General features: G+C 44.9%; 1 protein-coding gene across 1 annotated transcript in view; it reads right to left on the reverse strand.

Annotated features, from left to right (window-relative positions):
- Positions 1-16,706, reverse strand: part of sos2 (son of sevenless homolog 2 (Drosophila)) — a 33,719-nt gene that overhangs the window by 12,303 nt on the left and 4,710 nt on the right. The window contains exons 2-7 of the mRNA XM_036541755.1: positions 7,854-7,979; positions 7,294-7,425; positions 6,474-6,638; positions 5,886-6,092; positions 2,648-2,791; positions 1,629-1,739 (exon numbers count right to left, since the gene is read on the reverse strand). Of these exons, the coding sequence (XP_036397648.1) occupies positions 1,629-1,739; positions 2,648-2,791; positions 5,886-6,092; positions 6,474-6,638; positions 7,294-7,425; positions 7,854-7,979 (885 nt within the window). The remainder of the gene's footprint in view (positions 1-1,628; positions 1,740-2,647; positions 2,792-5,885; positions 6,093-6,473; positions 6,639-7,293; positions 7,426-7,853; positions 7,980-16,706) is intronic.

Below are 16,706 nucleotides of genomic sequence, written 5' to 3' on the forward strand. Positions count from 1 at the left end.
CCAGGGGAGGAGTTTCACTGCCCCCGATTCTCTGCTGGAAGCTGAATGACATCACATTCCAATAAACATCACCTACGTGCAATCAGCCCTGAGACGCTGTTGTGCTTGGACTGTTTATTTTACCATGGTGGAGGGACACAAAAATAAACAATCAGCACCCAGAGCTAAGCTAAGGATGTTACCACAGGGATAATGAGTTCACAAAATTAGCACTGACTGGCCCTGGAACACCAGCACAACCATGGGGCTGACCCAGCAATTGAAACCCTCCCTTACAAACAACAATGTTCATGGGTGTTTTAGGAGAAGCCCATAAAACCTAAACCCTGCCTTGATCTTTGAACAAACACAGTCAGAATGGTGCTTGAAAATGAATTCCATTTAATTTGACTCTTATTAAAGTTTCCAAGCATCTACAAAGTAGTTAAAGTGTTATATATGAAGGCCTGATTGCCAACTCTGCAGTAACAAACATCCTAAGCAACATTGTCTACATACATTTAGGTTGTTTAAGGGTTTAGAGGCTTTTCTAGTACAAACTACATTTGTACATTCATGCATGACAAGGGAACAAGTAAAGCTACTGATGCAGTATGTTTTGGTTAAGTAGACAAAAAATTCACACATTAAAAAATCTGAAGATGTATAAAAATATGAACTCATGGTCACAGTATGGATGCAAATATGAAATCATTTCTAAAATAAAACTGCAAACGTCATATGAACTGGTTATCAGTTTCAAACCAAAAATAACTGGTTTCAGTTTGTGACGTCCTATTACAACAGTGCCTGAATGTTTTTAAGCAGACATGTAACCACCTGCCCTGGCTTGTTCAAAACTCATTATAAAGGCAATAACACACCAGGAAAAGTTAGCTAAGCCAACAGAACTTGCCAGTTTTGTGCAAGCGATGAGAAAATGTAATTAATATCATTTACCATGATGACCTAGTCTAAACCAACTTGGTTTTGGATGAATCAAATCAAAGTAAGTAGTAGCTCAATAAAAACATGCAATATCTGAACAATGCTATGAAGATGCTAGATAAATCCACTGAAGCGGATTCACTCAAAAAATGTATGAGGATTTTTTGTAATAACCACCATCTTCATTCTACCTGCTCCTTAATTTTTTTTTTAACCCATTTGACTTTTTTCCTTGCTCTTTGTGCAAGTGAAACTTGATCACATTAGATTGAGACATACACAATGTTGGATAAACTCCTCCTGGTTCCGCTCAAAATGCTGAATCATGGCAACTACTAAATAGTTAAAACAAATATTTTCTTATGAAAACATCCCCTAACCATCTTACTGCATGGAGCCTTCTAAACTGAGTCCACACAGAGCCAAAAAATGTATTTGGCTGGATGCACCCAGATTATAGCCTCAGCTAGATCAGCCTTTTAAGTACCATGTACTTAGCAAGCACTCATTGACTCCAACAACGGTGTCCTTGATTTTAATATTCACATATTTAGTGATATTCTTCACGTCAGCTTCATACAAAGGTAACACTGAATACACAGACCTGTTGGACATCAAAACATGTGAGCTGACAGCCAGTCAATGGCAATAATAAATTGGACAGCTATGCAGCTAATCAGGACTAAGACTGTAGATCCCACCTGGAAGTGCAGTGCCACAGCTGGTCTGGCCATCAGGTTGTTGAAGTGCTCATGGAACTGCCTGGAGAGGATGTCCTGGGACAGGGTCTCATAGGGGTCAAAGGCCTGCTCCTGCAAACACCCAAATGGTAAGTGAGGGAGGCGTCCTACTACGCAGTCTCTGAACTGGGATCAGCCTAAATGTGGAAACTATACTTTCTCTGTACTCAAACTGTTCTCATTTTTTATTTAGGTCTTTTAATCTGAATGTATTCAGACAGATTCAGCTGAGGTATGTCAGTAAAACTGTGGGTTTGAAGCCTCACGGGAACTGACTGTGCGTAGTACATACATGCATGAACGGACACCTTCAACTAATGCAAGATGTGAAAACAGCATCTGTGAAACATTAAAATTGTAGAAGAAAATCATGTCTCTGTGAATGGTGACTGGAAGTGTACTTAACATAATAAGCAACAGGTTTTTATGATTTTTCCCCTACATGTACACTGCTTTTGCAATCAGCAACTGTACCTTTGACTCATCTAACCGTAACAACCTCTGCACTTGTGTAGGAGTGCTGAGGGAAAAGGAAATCGATTCTCTGACACGCTCGCACACAGCCAATGGCTTCTTTCTGCACTACACTGCGCCACAATGGAAGGGATGCTCATTCGGGCAAAGGCACCACTCCACTGATGTCATCAATGCAACCAGCGGGGGCATGATGAGTTGCAGGGTGCCTGACAGTAGTGAGACGAAGAACCCTGGCTAACTGACCCACCCTGCTCCCCAGTGGAGCAAAGTTAATTTTTGTAGCTGGGATCCCAGTCACTGTCTGCAAAAGACACTGCTGGTTTTAAACCCGGGCCATAGGGCTCAACCTGCATTTAAAGCAAATGCACTGCTGATTGAGCCTCTCGGGACATAAGCAACAGGTTTTTTTTTTTTTTTAACTGTTTAGGGGTTCTGTCTGGTGTTAAAGGTAAAAATTGCTGGTGATGGAGAAGCAGGGAGTGCATGGGTGACTGCGGTCCTACCTCTGCCAGGTCCTCGAAGCAGCTGCCCACCAGCGGGTGAGGACTTCCATCCGCGGTCATCTCCACCGCATCCTCAATCAGCCCCAGCAGCTTCACCGTCAGCTCGTGGATGTCCAGGATGTTGCTGAAGATCACCTCCACGTCCTGCAAGCCACACCGTAATGTCACGCACACACACACAGCACTGCAGCCGCCCTCCGGCTCACCCGTGCGTCCAGATTTAGCCTCCGCAGAACTCCTCTAACTGAACCGAAAGATGAATGTGGGGCCGGCCCTGAGGCGTGCGGGGTGCAGGGAACCCTGCGCTGGACTGCGTGCTGAATCCCAGTGAGCGGCGCTGACTGCAGCATGTGGAAACGGCTCTGCGGTGCACGAGTGCAGCTGGGGGAAGCGAGAGGCGGTGACGTCACTCCCACAGATGTGGAGCGCCAGGTGCTCCGTGGCGTGTGTATCTGTGTGAGAGGCCCCGGGGCGCTCAGCCTCACACGCAACACACGCTGACTCTGACATTCATCACCGGGCTCCGCTGCTCCCAGCAGCCTCTGCGGCAGTCTCCGCAGCAGCGGCTAAGCGAGGGCTGCACTGCCTGCTTCAGCTACACCGGTCTTGGCCAAAGCTGGGGAATTTTTTGATGACATGCACCATATTTTATCCACAGAAAGGACATGCATGTACCTGTCTACATTCAGAGCTGTATGGATAATGAGCAGGACTGAGACAGAAAAGAAGACTTGCTATGTACTTGCAAGTACATATCTAAGGAACAAGGGACAAAACCAATTACGTGAATTATTCCAATAACGGAGCATGAGATCACCAATCAGCTTGAATATGTATTCAAATGCTGATAAACTATAAAGGATTTTAATATGTTTAATTTTCATTAATGTTTATGGAGGCTCTAAACTATCTAATAAAATAACAGATTGTCTTTTACCTACTGTGAGTGAACGCAGATCTCTCTTACGCTTTTTCAGCCTTTATGACACCCTTTTTTTGGAATTGCCAATTGCACACGCTCATCTCACCATGACAACCACCGCACTCGTGCAGCAGTGTTGAAGGCTGAATAAAACCCTCCAATATACTTGCATGCAGCCAATCGCCAGTATTTTTCACAGCAGAAGTCCCACGGTGCACTGCCGTGAGGTAACTGCCAGTCGGAGGACAGATGTAGCTCCACAGACGTCATTTGAAAGACTCATAGGTGCCTCATGAGTCACGGTATGCATAAGAGCAGAGATGAGGAAACCCTGCTAAAAAAAGCCCCAGCCCCTCCCACCATGGAATGAAGCCAGTTTCTGTCATGGGCTCCCAGGTATTGTCAGCTATTGACACTCAAGATGAGCACCCTACAGCCTGAGCCACTCAGAAGCCTTGCATGCAGATGTATTTGTAGTGAGACATTATTTACAGAGAGCTGAAGTATGCAGTACTTAAGAGGACAAAACAACATTATTTGAATATTCAAACTGACAAACAAATAACGCACATGCCTACAACTGAATATGTATGTGTCCTCGCACAATGACCCACCTTCAACGTCCCAAGATTTTAGAAGGGGGCTCTGTGTGAATAATGATAGGGCTCTGTGTCACCTCAGGCTCCATTAGTCTATTTTTACACTGATGGAAGTTGTGAGCCAGTCCTACACAAAGGCCAGCAGAGGAATGGCTGCTGTCTCTGTAAGAGGATGACGGACGCGCTTCACTCAGAGCTCTTAAAAACTCATTAGGATTCCTCCAGATTCTACTCTGCATGCACTCCCTGAGTACAATGACAATGGCAACTGCATGTGGAGAATGAGTGGGTAACAGGATGAATCCTATGCGCAGTCTTCTCACACTCACAATGTCTACAAGTTCAAGATGAAATCAGAACAAGCTTTTTATTGGTGAATATAGATTAGGGACTTTAAAAACTACACTTTTGCTTGAATTAGACACTTTACACATTTTAAATACAAGGGGTTCAGTAGACATTGTGTGACTCACAACGGAAACCGACAGAAACATCCACAACTTACTGGATAATCAGTGATAATACATGTCCTTTCTCTAGGCGTAATTGCTGGTTATCCTCTTTAACCTTCTACTTCCTTGACATCATTAGGTATGTGCAGTCAACTAACCCATTCCTGTCATTTCAGTTTGTTGTACAACATAATTATCAGTTGTAGCTTCTGATGGGCCCCAACAGTTTACCCACCTCATTCATACAACGTTACTGGCCACCAAACCACAATACGCAAGAGCCCTGCCCACTTATAAATCATCTCACACCTCATTTCATGTCTCAGCTCATTTCTACTCCCTGAAATATCCAGAAATGCAAACAACAACACTCTTTGTCGCAGCCAAAGTTTGTTTAATTCTTGTGGTAAGTGGCAGGGCAATGCTTTGGCAAACATCGCTTCCCGTGTCTAAAAATTCAGAGCTGTAAATCTGCAGGCCTGACAGATATCTAGCAGCGTGGCATCTTAATGACAGGATGCTCTGCCTCCATTTCTAATGTCCTGCGGTTGTGGAGCCGATTCAAACATTCGAAAAAGGCCGCTTTCTGCCAGTACAGATCATTATGTATGGGTGAGAGGTTTGATCTTCCACAGCTTGGTAACATGGAATCAGAAAGAGAAGCCTCTGTCCCCTTCCACCACAGCCATAACTGGAACCAGGAAGTGCTCAGAAGTTCTGGTCTGAGTGCCTTTCCGCTGTCTTCACTGTTGGGCTGAATGAGAACCACATGATGGTCTCACCACACCACTGGTGCTAACTGGAACCAGCGCAGAAGGCGGAGTTGGGTTAAGGATTCACTTTGTTGCACTGAATGTGCCTCTCTTATCGTCTTCCTGTCCTTTTTATCTTTTTCTATGTATCCTTCCTCAAGCAGCTTCACTGTTTTTACCTTGCTGCAGGTATGCCGTTGATCATTCAGCTTAAACTTATTCTCTGTGCCTCAAACTTCCATTTGGCTCTAAGCCTGTATATTTCTCTTTCACTTCAATAAAAAGTGCTCTGTCAGCACTATGTATAAGCAGATGTGCAAAGCACCATGTTGTACAAGGAAAAAAAGTTGCAGTTCAGTAAACACATTAAAGAAGAATATAAACATACAAATTGAGATGTAAAAATATGTAATGGGAGATAATGGGCAGACAGTTCCAGATGAAACAGCTGAAGAGAGCCTGTTAGCTGTTGTGCTGTATTGTGTTGTAATGGACAGTTCTGACAGGACTCACGTGGGCTGTGAAGAGCTTGCTGTTGGACAGGAAGGCCTGGCGGAACACCTTGATGATGAGGTCGAGCTCCCGCAGGTACTGCCTCTCCTCAGCGATCTCCAGGCGCACCAGGTCATCGTAGGTGAGCTCCCCCGAGGTGGAGGGCTCATCTGCGCACTGAGACACCAAACCGATGTCCTCGTCCTGGTCGAACATGTCCATCAGCACCTGTGAGCGCACAAACACACACACACACACACACACACACATATATCCTCAATGAATTTCTCACTCGGTCAAGAGCTGCAGAGCTTAATTGGGGGAGAGATGGAGGAGAGTTTGCCGCCTCCGGGCAACAAGCCATCTGAACAACCAACTGCCCGTCTATATAGATCAAATTCCAATCGTAATTAGTAGTGGTTAAGAAAGTTGATTTGTAACCAAAGGCAGGAGGATTGATTCCCAGGTGGGATACTGCTGTTATCTACTTGAGCAAGGCACTTGAGTGGCTTCAGTAAAATTCCAGCTATGTATTATGTGACAAATATTAACTATGTAAGGCGCCATACACACATGCAGAGGCACAAGGGCAGCAGCCAGCCAGCCTACCTTGTCTGCGCACATGGAGACCTTGATGTCCTGCTGGCTGATCTCGTAGTGACGGATGTTACCCACGTAGTTCCCTGCCAGCTTGAGGATATCGGCTGATATGTACTCCAGTACGGCCACGATGTACAGAGACACGTGGTAGTCAATCTTGTAACCGAGGACCTCCTGGGAGCAAAACAAGGGTAATTCACATTATTCTCTTGGAAAGTGATCTCCTGTTAATTAACATGTCTTACCAAGGTGGTGTATAAACCACCACTTTGGGTACAGCAGCTCCTCCATCATCGGTCATTTTTTGTCTGTGAGAGGTCTTGTATTTGCATCATTGAAAGAATAACTTCACAATAATAACATAAAGAACATAAAGAAGACAAAAAAGAATACACTAAATAAAATGTGCTTCATCTATTTACAGTTCGCTTATGATTGGTGATGTTGTTCCTGGTACACCTCTACATCCTCTGCGAAATAGCTGTAGCAGTACTGCTACACCCCTAAATCCTCCGTGACATACCTATAGCAATACTGTTCATGCTCCGACACATAAATCAGAGCTTGTACAAAGCCTGCATTTAACTGCAGTTTTTGAGTGATTTTTTCCCCCCTCCATTTTTGGGGGTGTGTCGTCCGTTCTCTTTTTTAATAAAATAATCTGAATTCAGTGATCCGGCTACCTCCATGACAGTCAAGTTACATCATGAGGGAACGCATGCTATTTTCATTAACTTTACTGATCATAGTCTGTGGGGATGGAACCTCTAAAGCAGCCTGCGTTGGCGGTGGCTGTCCCGCTGGGGAATGGCTGCATTCTGAGGTGTACCTTCAGCAGGGGGTGTATCTTGTCCACTGGCAGCAGAAGCGGGTTCCTCCTCTTGCGTTTCTCTATGGCCGACTGGGCGTCAGCCATGGCCCACTTGTCAATAGGATGGGGAAAGGTCTTCTGTACGCGCTCCTGGGGGGAGGACACAAAAAAGCAGCGGTAACCCCAAAAACCTCATCCCAAAAGTGGATGTTTTAACTGGGAGGAGGTAGCATAGAACGTCTTTGCAGAAGAATGAAGTCCTACCATTTAAAACGGCAAAAACTAGCCATTAGCCCATTACAACTCAACCTCTAATTATTCACACGCTTCAGAAATGCACTGCTTACAATAAAATCCTTATATTTCTGCAAAAAAAGTACAACAAACAATTTGTGAGAAAATGTGGTCAAAACAGCCCAAATAGTCTACAGTACAGGCTACAATAGTCCAGAAAATGATACAGGAAAAAAAAGGAGAGCAAAAGAGAGAGAAGAGGTAGAGGACAGAGAATAGGAGGAGGAGGAGACAGCGCAGGGGGAGGTAAGAAACCTCACTGAGTATCAGAAGCCGTGTGCTACCTCGACGTCCTGCACGGAGCGCGGCTGGGCCACACACAGCATGTTGAGCAGCTGCAGGATCAGCTCCTCGATGTGCTGAAGGGCATCCTCTTTCGCAGACAGCTGAGGGTGGACCTGGAGCTGCACCTGCAGAAAAGACCCCCGCGTAGACACGTCAGACGCGCGTCACGGTGACGGCAGAGTCACGCTGCGACCGCCACCACAGATGTGTCAGGAAGTCGCAGCACTCTAACATCACAAACTGATCTCGCTGTCAGATGAGTGTATTATCCCAGTGATGTCACGAGAACACTCAGCTGAACTATGCTCTGTGGAGTGGAAAGGTAAAGGGAAGAAAGCCTTATTTTACAGGCTCAAAGCTGCATGCTCCACACAGCATGGGGCTCTGAGATCCGTCATACCATTCATCATCATATTCATTCATTCATCATATTTATTGTCAGTGTCACCATTAATGACTGTGCATCTTAAAGGGCACTTAGAGCCGTCCGTCAAAAAATATTGCAGCATACATTTATCATTTAGCATGCACATCTGATTTGAACTTGAAATGAATTTCTTTGGTGGAAATTGTTGTAAAGCATTTGAAAATGCACTCCAGACAAAGTTTAACTGAACATAAAGTGCACGTCAACTAAGATGGCCTTATAATTACACACATTCAAACTGAGGTTTACCACCCTACAGAAACGAGCCAAGGCACCTTATGTATGGCCCAACCTCTGAGACTCAGCCTGTCCCAGCCTCACAGATACATCAAACAGCGCTAATTCAATACATTCCAAATGAGGCGAGGTGAGGCGAGTCTCTGTGAAACTCCAACTATGTGAGTGGAGAAAAAAAAAAAAACACACACACACACACACACACACACACAGACATGACATCATTGCCTAACAACAGACACACAAACAGCACCACTCCCCCCAGACTTTACAGCGGTGTTTTTTTTTTTTAATCCTATTTTAAGAATAACACTTCATGTCGCACCTCCAGGTCTACTCTCATATCCTCTGTGTGGCCCCGGCGGTCTGCGTTGGGAGCCGCATGTTGGAGCGGCATGCGGAGGGGAGGTAAAAGTGAAAGGAGAGGGCACTGCGGTGGCTTGTTGTCAGGCTGTCTGCTTTTGCTGGAATGCTGTCTGTTGAGATGCTATTGTGAGGCCTGCCATGCAAAAGCAACAGAAACCGTGTTGGAGACAGCGGGCCTGCACAAAGCCGGGCTGTTCACACGGCTGCACTGGAATTACCCCTGTGCGGGACGAGCGCTCGCCCCTCGGATGACAATGCGTCGCCCCCGGGCTGCGGAATGTGTGAGGAAAGTTCAGAGGTCGGGTGACCGGCTCTTAAGCATTCTTGCGGTCTGGGCCCGGAGATAAATGGACAAAGTGTTATTCTCCTCAGCTAACTGGTGAAATAGCATCAATGTTTTAATGCTTCTCCAAATCATCTGATGTTTGCTTTGTTCCCATCTACAGTTTTCCTACTCTTCCTGGATGTTTCCTGCTGGAAAGTAAAATAACTTCCTCCGAGAGAAAACTGTTGTACTTCCAAAAAAGACAACAGAAGAAAACATTTGTTTTATTCCCAGCAAAATTCTGATTACTGGAAATCATTACAAAACAGACAGCACCTCTGTTTTTGGAGAACAGAAAGCAAAACTACTACTGTACTAGGATTCTGCAAAGATTACAACAGGGATAGGCGCATGTTCCCATTTTTAAAAGCTAATTGCATATTGCACACTTCTGCTCTCTTGTTGGTCATTTTCAAACAAAACTTGAGAACCACGCGAAAAAGAAAGAACAAGATAATTTACAGTGGACAGAACGACAACATGTAAGAGGCTCTTTTCTCATGCAGCACAAACTAAAGAAACCCCACAAGAGTGATGATAATGATGATGGTTCCCTCACATCTTTTATTTAAACCACTCTTTAATACCCATGCCACATTCATGATGGCACAGACAGTGAGAAATCAGCCTTTAAAACTACACAGCACAAGAGAAGAAATATATGAATATATATGACAGAAATTTAAAGAACAGAAAAAAACATTGTACAAATAACACAGGTTGTGCCCTCTTCTCAACTGCACTCAAATGTGGCTTTCTGAATGTAGGTCAGCTATTAAATAAGCCATTACATTTCCTTCTTTTATCTAAATATCATCCTATGGCTGATCAGAGTTGTCCTTTAATTTCACAGCATCACGTTATTGTTGATCAACATTCCAGGGAAGGCTAATATTATTAATAATATATTAATAAGATTAATAATATATCTATGTTGCATGACGCAATAAAAAAGAAATGACGAGACAAAGCAGAGCTACAGCATGACATTCACAGTAACAGGAACAGTGCTATCCAATTCCACTTCCAGACTATGATGTACATATACACGTATGTACCCGACAATAAGTTATTGGCCTGCATCTGATACACTATGGACGTCTGAAATCAATAGCAACGCTGCCTCCAATACTCTCTGCTACACAGTAACTCACACAGATTACTGTTCAACAGGGTATGTTTCAGCACTCCTCAGTCTATTTCCAAATAATTATGCTTACAGTATAATTAATTTGAAATTATTTTTAAATACATTTACATTTTTTGCATTGTTCTTGAAATGTAATATCAAATAATGAAATATATCTGCAGAGAAAACAAGTGAAGTAGCAACCAGTCAATCTTCCTATCATTTTCTGTATATCTGTCCTTTTGGGTCTGGGGAACACCAGCGCTGGTTGTGACTGTTCCCTATATTGAGTGGTGATGGTGATCCGCGGCTGATGCGCTATTAGCTTTCAACAGGACATGACAGCCAATGGGGGGGGCGGGGGGGGGGGGCAGTGGGGAGGTGAGAGGGCGGGGCAAGGATGCCTGGCGCCATGAGAACTACAGTGGAGAGAGCGAGAAGGGCACGAGGGAGAGCACAAGAGAGACAGATGAAAGACAGATAACGGACAGGATGCACAAGAGCAGAGGAAAGTGGGAACGAGAGAGAAATGGAGATTAGATGGCAGAGAGTGACCAGGAGTGAACAACGAGGGGGCAGAATGGCGGGGTGTCAGGGAGAGGATGGGGGGGTGCAAGGAGGAGACTCAGCAAACAGGGCAGAGAGAGAGAACCTGTGCCTTTGACAGGGGCTGCTTAACCCCCTCCCTTCTGACCGCCGCTGGGATGTCAGCCCCCCTCCACCGCGGGGTGTACGGTTTCCCTCCTTCCCCTCCATTAGGAAACAGGAGCCAGCTCAGAGGGACCGGCAGTGCTCTCACTCTGCCCACCGCACACGGTGCAGCCTCCTCCCCCAGGACCCGCGAGCATGACAGCAGGCTGAGAGGTATTGATGTGGGCCCGCTGGCAGCAGGGCCAGGCTTCCGACAGCCACAGCGCGGCCACACACTGCAAAGGACCACATGTACTTGGATTCCTTCCACACGCTGCGCCAATTGGCTATACATTAACTTATGCATTCAATCATATCGTGGAGGGGGAAGGTTTTTACAACCTCAAACGTAAAGAATGTATGCTTTACTCCTTTCCACACAGAGAGTACAATGCAACTGCACTGTTTTCAATAAACATCAGCAGTAAAGTTAAACACACTGTAATCTGCAATACATAGAACATATTAATATTGTACTGATGAGAACAGGTCATGATCTTGGCCTTTTGTTTTGCTGGTATTTAACATAACCTCAAAACATCCTATGGTGCTTAGTATACAACAAGAACAATTATATCACTAAAAATAACAAAGACAGCTGTAGTAAATAAATGTAAAAATATAAACAGATTTAAAAACATTTAAGTTTGCCATATAACAATGGAGAAAGTTCTCAAATAAATCATTTTTTCATCGTTTAAAGAACAATGTCAAATTCCATTTTAACCAGTGGCGTCTCCCACACCGCCCCTGGTGTCGCTAAGGGACAATACTGCCATCGTCTAGCCTGGTCTGATGCCTGGAGCACCAAACCACTGACATGGCCTGAGGTCACTTGTGCAATACAACTGCTATATGAACACATATGAATGACAGCCTCAGCTATCATAAATCAATTATGTCTGTTGGAAGATTCCAGAATCATGTCTCAGGTCACAGTCCCCGGTAATATAGTCAAATTACAAAGGGAAATATTACATTTTCAACAGAAAAATGCGCTGATTGCTTCTGGAGCATGGAGAATTCTTTAGCCTTCCAATGTATGTATTTCTTGCCAGGGCGACAGAAAGATTGAATACTGTTCCGGAAAAGACACGTGTAATGGAATTAATAATACTTTTTGTATTAATTGACAGTTGTTGTGATCGAGCTGCGCAAATGCAACAAGCAACTAAAATGTAGTTTTCCCACATGTAATCTGATATTTATCTCTATTAGCCCATTATGGAACTATGGCCTATGGAGTGCAGCATAATTGTGTTGTCATTAGTGCTTCCACTTGTTTTATAATCTTGAGCAGACTCTCAAGAATGGCCACAGGAACCCAACTGTGATTAATAAATGCAGGAAAAATATAAGAATGGAGGAAAACGACTGAACACATTCCATCGCTTTATGCTTTAGTACTGACGTCCACAGTGCTATAATCACCACAACAGTTTACATGTTTCAGCTGTCAGAAATAGCATTGCGAAAATGCATTCAAACTAGAATGACGTGGAAAGTAGTTTAACATAAGAATCTGTTTAAGTAACTTGATCAGCAAATGTTTTATTGCTGCTCTTTTAATCAAATGGTTTCGATTCACTCAGGTTTCACAATGGCCCAGGCCCTCAGAATGACTGATTGTAACACGGGGAGGGAATGCAGCTCATGAGACCAGCAATGGTTTCACATCTTTAAAATATTCACACAACTGCCAAATTAATACAAAAAAGAGCTGGGGTTTGCACACAACACTGTAACAGAGTTCTGTTCAGTTGTGATTCAGTCACAGGGACCACCTGCCAATGAATATGAATGTGACAACAAATACTGACGAATATGTTTATGTTGTCTCAAACGCAAGTTTTTTAGGACACACCCACATGCCTATTGATAGTGGTCCCCCTTTTTAATAAGACACTGACAATCAATGGCAAAATGGGGAGATATAATTTCAGTCTTTTTAAACAGGTCAATCTGATTAATTTTTACAGTTCTGATGACATAAGCCCTGCAAATGTACTGTTGCTGAGACTGATGTTTACAATTATTTGTGGCGGTTGCTTCCTGTAATTTTTGAATAGTGCTGAAATAGCCTAATGCTGAAGGCTCTGCCGGTACTGCTCCTGGTACAACGTCCACTTCCAGCTGAAGTACAGAGTGTCCTCCTGCTCTCTGATTGGCTAAGCAGATGAAGACCATCTGACCACAGGCAACCAAAATTCTGCATGTCAGAATCAGGGGTAGCGGCTCAGGACCATATCCTTCCATGACCGACCCGCGAGACAGACTGGCCGGATTCTCTTGGCTGACCATCTGTTGGCTTATAGCCAGTCCCGTCTGTGCTGGCCCACAAGGGCAGGAGGAGGGGGTTTCAGGAGCGGAGGGAGGGGTGTGAGTGTACAGCTCAGTGTAACCGAGTGTGTTCCCGAACCAGTGGGGAGGAGGAGAATAAAGGCTCAGGTTACAGGTAATGTGGTCGTATTGAGGGGCTGAGTGGGGGGGCAGCCTCTAGGATGTGTCACCCACTGCGTTTCAGAGCATTGCATCACCGAGCCATTAGGACCAAGCTGTCTAGGGAATCACTGCATAGGGTAGCTACACATAGCAATGGGATTCATCCACAATGCAAAAATCTCACACATCAACCCCACCTCATTGAACACAGCAGGACACAGTCTATGACAACCTCAAACACAGGTGATGGTCCCGCAGGCCAGACGCCTACCTCTGCCCTGACCAACTGACCCCCCTGCGTCCAGGTCAGTTCTATTTCAGAATCATGAGGTGCACCTGGAGGCAGAGGGTCAGCCAGGGCTTGAGGAATGCACACAGAACAGACCCATTTGATTAAATCCAATCTCTTCTTCTCTCTGAGGAACTTCCATGGCAGGTGTACAGGAAAGAGAGACAAGGAAAGTGCAGGGTTACTGAGGACATCCTGATCCATCAACCTCTAAGAATGCATCAAAAAGACAAAGGTGACCACTGAACAGCTGTGAGCGTGTTTGTGAATGCATCTGTCTGATTTTTACCATTGGGAGAACCAGAGAACTGCGTGAGAATAGCTCACTCCCTGTGCCCTCTCTGATTGGCCGTGTGGCATTACGGCGTTTCTGCAAATACTGCACATTACACAAACTCAGCAGTCACCAGCAGCATCTAACTTTGGACAAGACCCTGAGGTCACCGTCACTGCGTGCGAGGAGATGACGCAGCTGTGAGCCTCTGTGGGGTCTGTGCTGCTGACCCCTCAGACCGGGACCAATGCACTGAGCTCGCTCCGCTTGACGTCACTGAGACCTCCAACACCAAATTAAGGGTGAGATTAAAAGGGGAGAGGGAGGGGCAGATCAGCCCGTGACCCACTGAGCACATTCGATTCTGGAGGTTGAAACCAGACCCGTGAACGATTTCAACACTCGGTCCACTCAGCTGAAATGGCAGCCGCATGGAATGCACAGTTATTATTAACAGCAGTACATCAGTGTCTCCATGTTACCGTGGCTCAGAGCGAGGCACGAGCCACAGGGTCAGAAATAGACAGGAGCCCCAGACACTTTCCTGCCTCCATCGTGCGCTTTGCACAGTAAAATACCAGAGTCCATAAATTCACACACCTCAAGGCACTGCAAATGCAGTTTGGTGTACATAATACCTGCTTGTACCAGAATGTTTGGGGAAACTCCACAGGCCTTCTTGTGTTTCTCCAATGGGCCTAAGGTCTTCAGTAGCATATTCCTGCTGCCAAACGCACCAGTGGGTAATTTCACATACCTTATAAGGTCAAGTATTCTGGGATCTGCCAAATATTTTCCCATCAGTGAGGGATTTCATGTAGTTGTGTTCTTTTTTAGGGTGACAGTATGTCATAGGGCCAGTGCCTCAAAGGTCTGGAGCTGGGCACTCTCTCCAGTGGGAAAGGTGCGCAGGTGAACTGGGACAAGGAAACCAAGCTGATACTCCTTCGGGTAACAGACTAGGAAAACCCCTCCAGACACCAGTAAAAACTGTGATTCATCATTAGTCAAACCAAAAACAACCCCTCTGACAATACTGTGCATGTCCTACCCACTGTAATTGAGTAACAAGTTTCAGAAAAACATGATTCTTCCCCACCTGTTCCTGGATTTATGATTCTCCTTTCAAAAACATCACATCTAGTCACGTGATCTCCAGGCTGAACTGATATTTCAAAAGAAACCTTCTTTGTACATCGCATGATCTGAGTCACTACCTTTGCAATTTACCTCAGACTAAATCTTAGATGGATCGTGCATCTTGTAGGCAAAACATTTTTTAAGAGACACAAATGTACATGGTAGTAAAATAAAAAAGTTGCAGAAAGACCACACAGCTCAGGTGATCATTCGGAAAGCAATCAGGCAGGAGCAGTACTCCACATGTAATAAAGATTTAATGCATGCAGGCTGATGTCACTGGCTACCTTTTATTTTCTCCTGAATAAGACATGACATTGAGTGAGTCGAGGGCCTGTGGAGTGACGCCTAGGCAACTGGGAAGCAGTGCCACACTGACCACATTATGCAGGCAAGTAAAGGCATCTTCCCTCAGATCTCAGCTTAGAATCCCATCCAAGACCAGTGTGTAGCCTTCATCTCCCTCCAAAAAGATCACCGTTCTAGTAATTCATTTACTTAACAGCTGCTTCCATGTAGGGCTTTTTCCCCCCCAATTATTTTTTTTTAAATTGTGCAAATGTCCTGGGACCCATGTATCCAGTGTGCTTTTTATGGGGTCTTTAGAATGTATTGGACAACAATGGAATTTCAGTGAGTAATGGCCTTTTAGAGTGAGAGTTTGTGGCGGGAGGCTCCACAGAGGCCAGAGGCAGAGTGATTCCCCTCATCTCAGCCACTCAAGCGGCCTCACAGGCTTTTTATTGTGGAGAGTAAAACTAGGCAAGGTCACATCAGGATAGTGCACAGAACCGCTAAAAGCAAATATATAACATACGAAAGCCTGGGAGTCAACTGCTGACAAACTCTCCGCACTGCAGACTACGTGTGCATCATTGCGGCAGCATGGTTTCCCATTTACGCGCTATCTGAAACGAGGGGTAGTATGTCATTAGACATGAAATTAGACCCATTTCACTAGAGGACACATGATCTGTATGGACAAGCCTGCTTGCCAGGCACCTTTAAAAGAAAACGATCCAACTTGCAGGAATGCGGGTTATGTCAGAGTGAAGGGTGATGAAGCATCACATATGAACAGGGATGTTACTATTCCTCACTGCAACGACACACCAGACCAGAGCAGAGGTAAGATGCTTAGGGTGACAAAGACGACTTTGAAACACAAGGGGGGAAACGAGCAAAAATAGGGACACCCTTCCAAAACAGCAACCAAGGATCCACCTGAGGGGTGCTGAGAGAGGGTAAGCACCTCCCACTCAGATGACTACCCTCTGGTGCTCCTCTTCTTCATGTAGGTGCAGGAGAAAAAACAGGTTGTTCAAACAGCACAGGGAGTAGAGAGGAGATGGTGTGACTCATCTGTCAGACTGGAGCTTCTTACAGTCAGCTTCTCTCACTGCAAAAAAACATCTCTCTTCGTAAAGCTTGAGAATGCTAAAGAATGAGTGGGCTGCAAGCAGGTCTGTCAAATAGGTCTATACAATTACAATGTGTCTGCAATGTGTAGGAGTGTGGCCTAAATATTCTTTT

This window comes from Megalops cyprinoides, chromosome 12 (genome assembly GCF_013368585.1).
Source record: "Megalops cyprinoides isolate fMegCyp1 chromosome 12, fMegCyp1.pri, whole genome shotgun sequence".
Classification (NCBI taxonomy): domain Eukaryota; kingdom Metazoa; phylum Chordata; class Actinopteri; order Elopiformes; family Megalopidae; genus Megalops; species Megalops cyprinoides.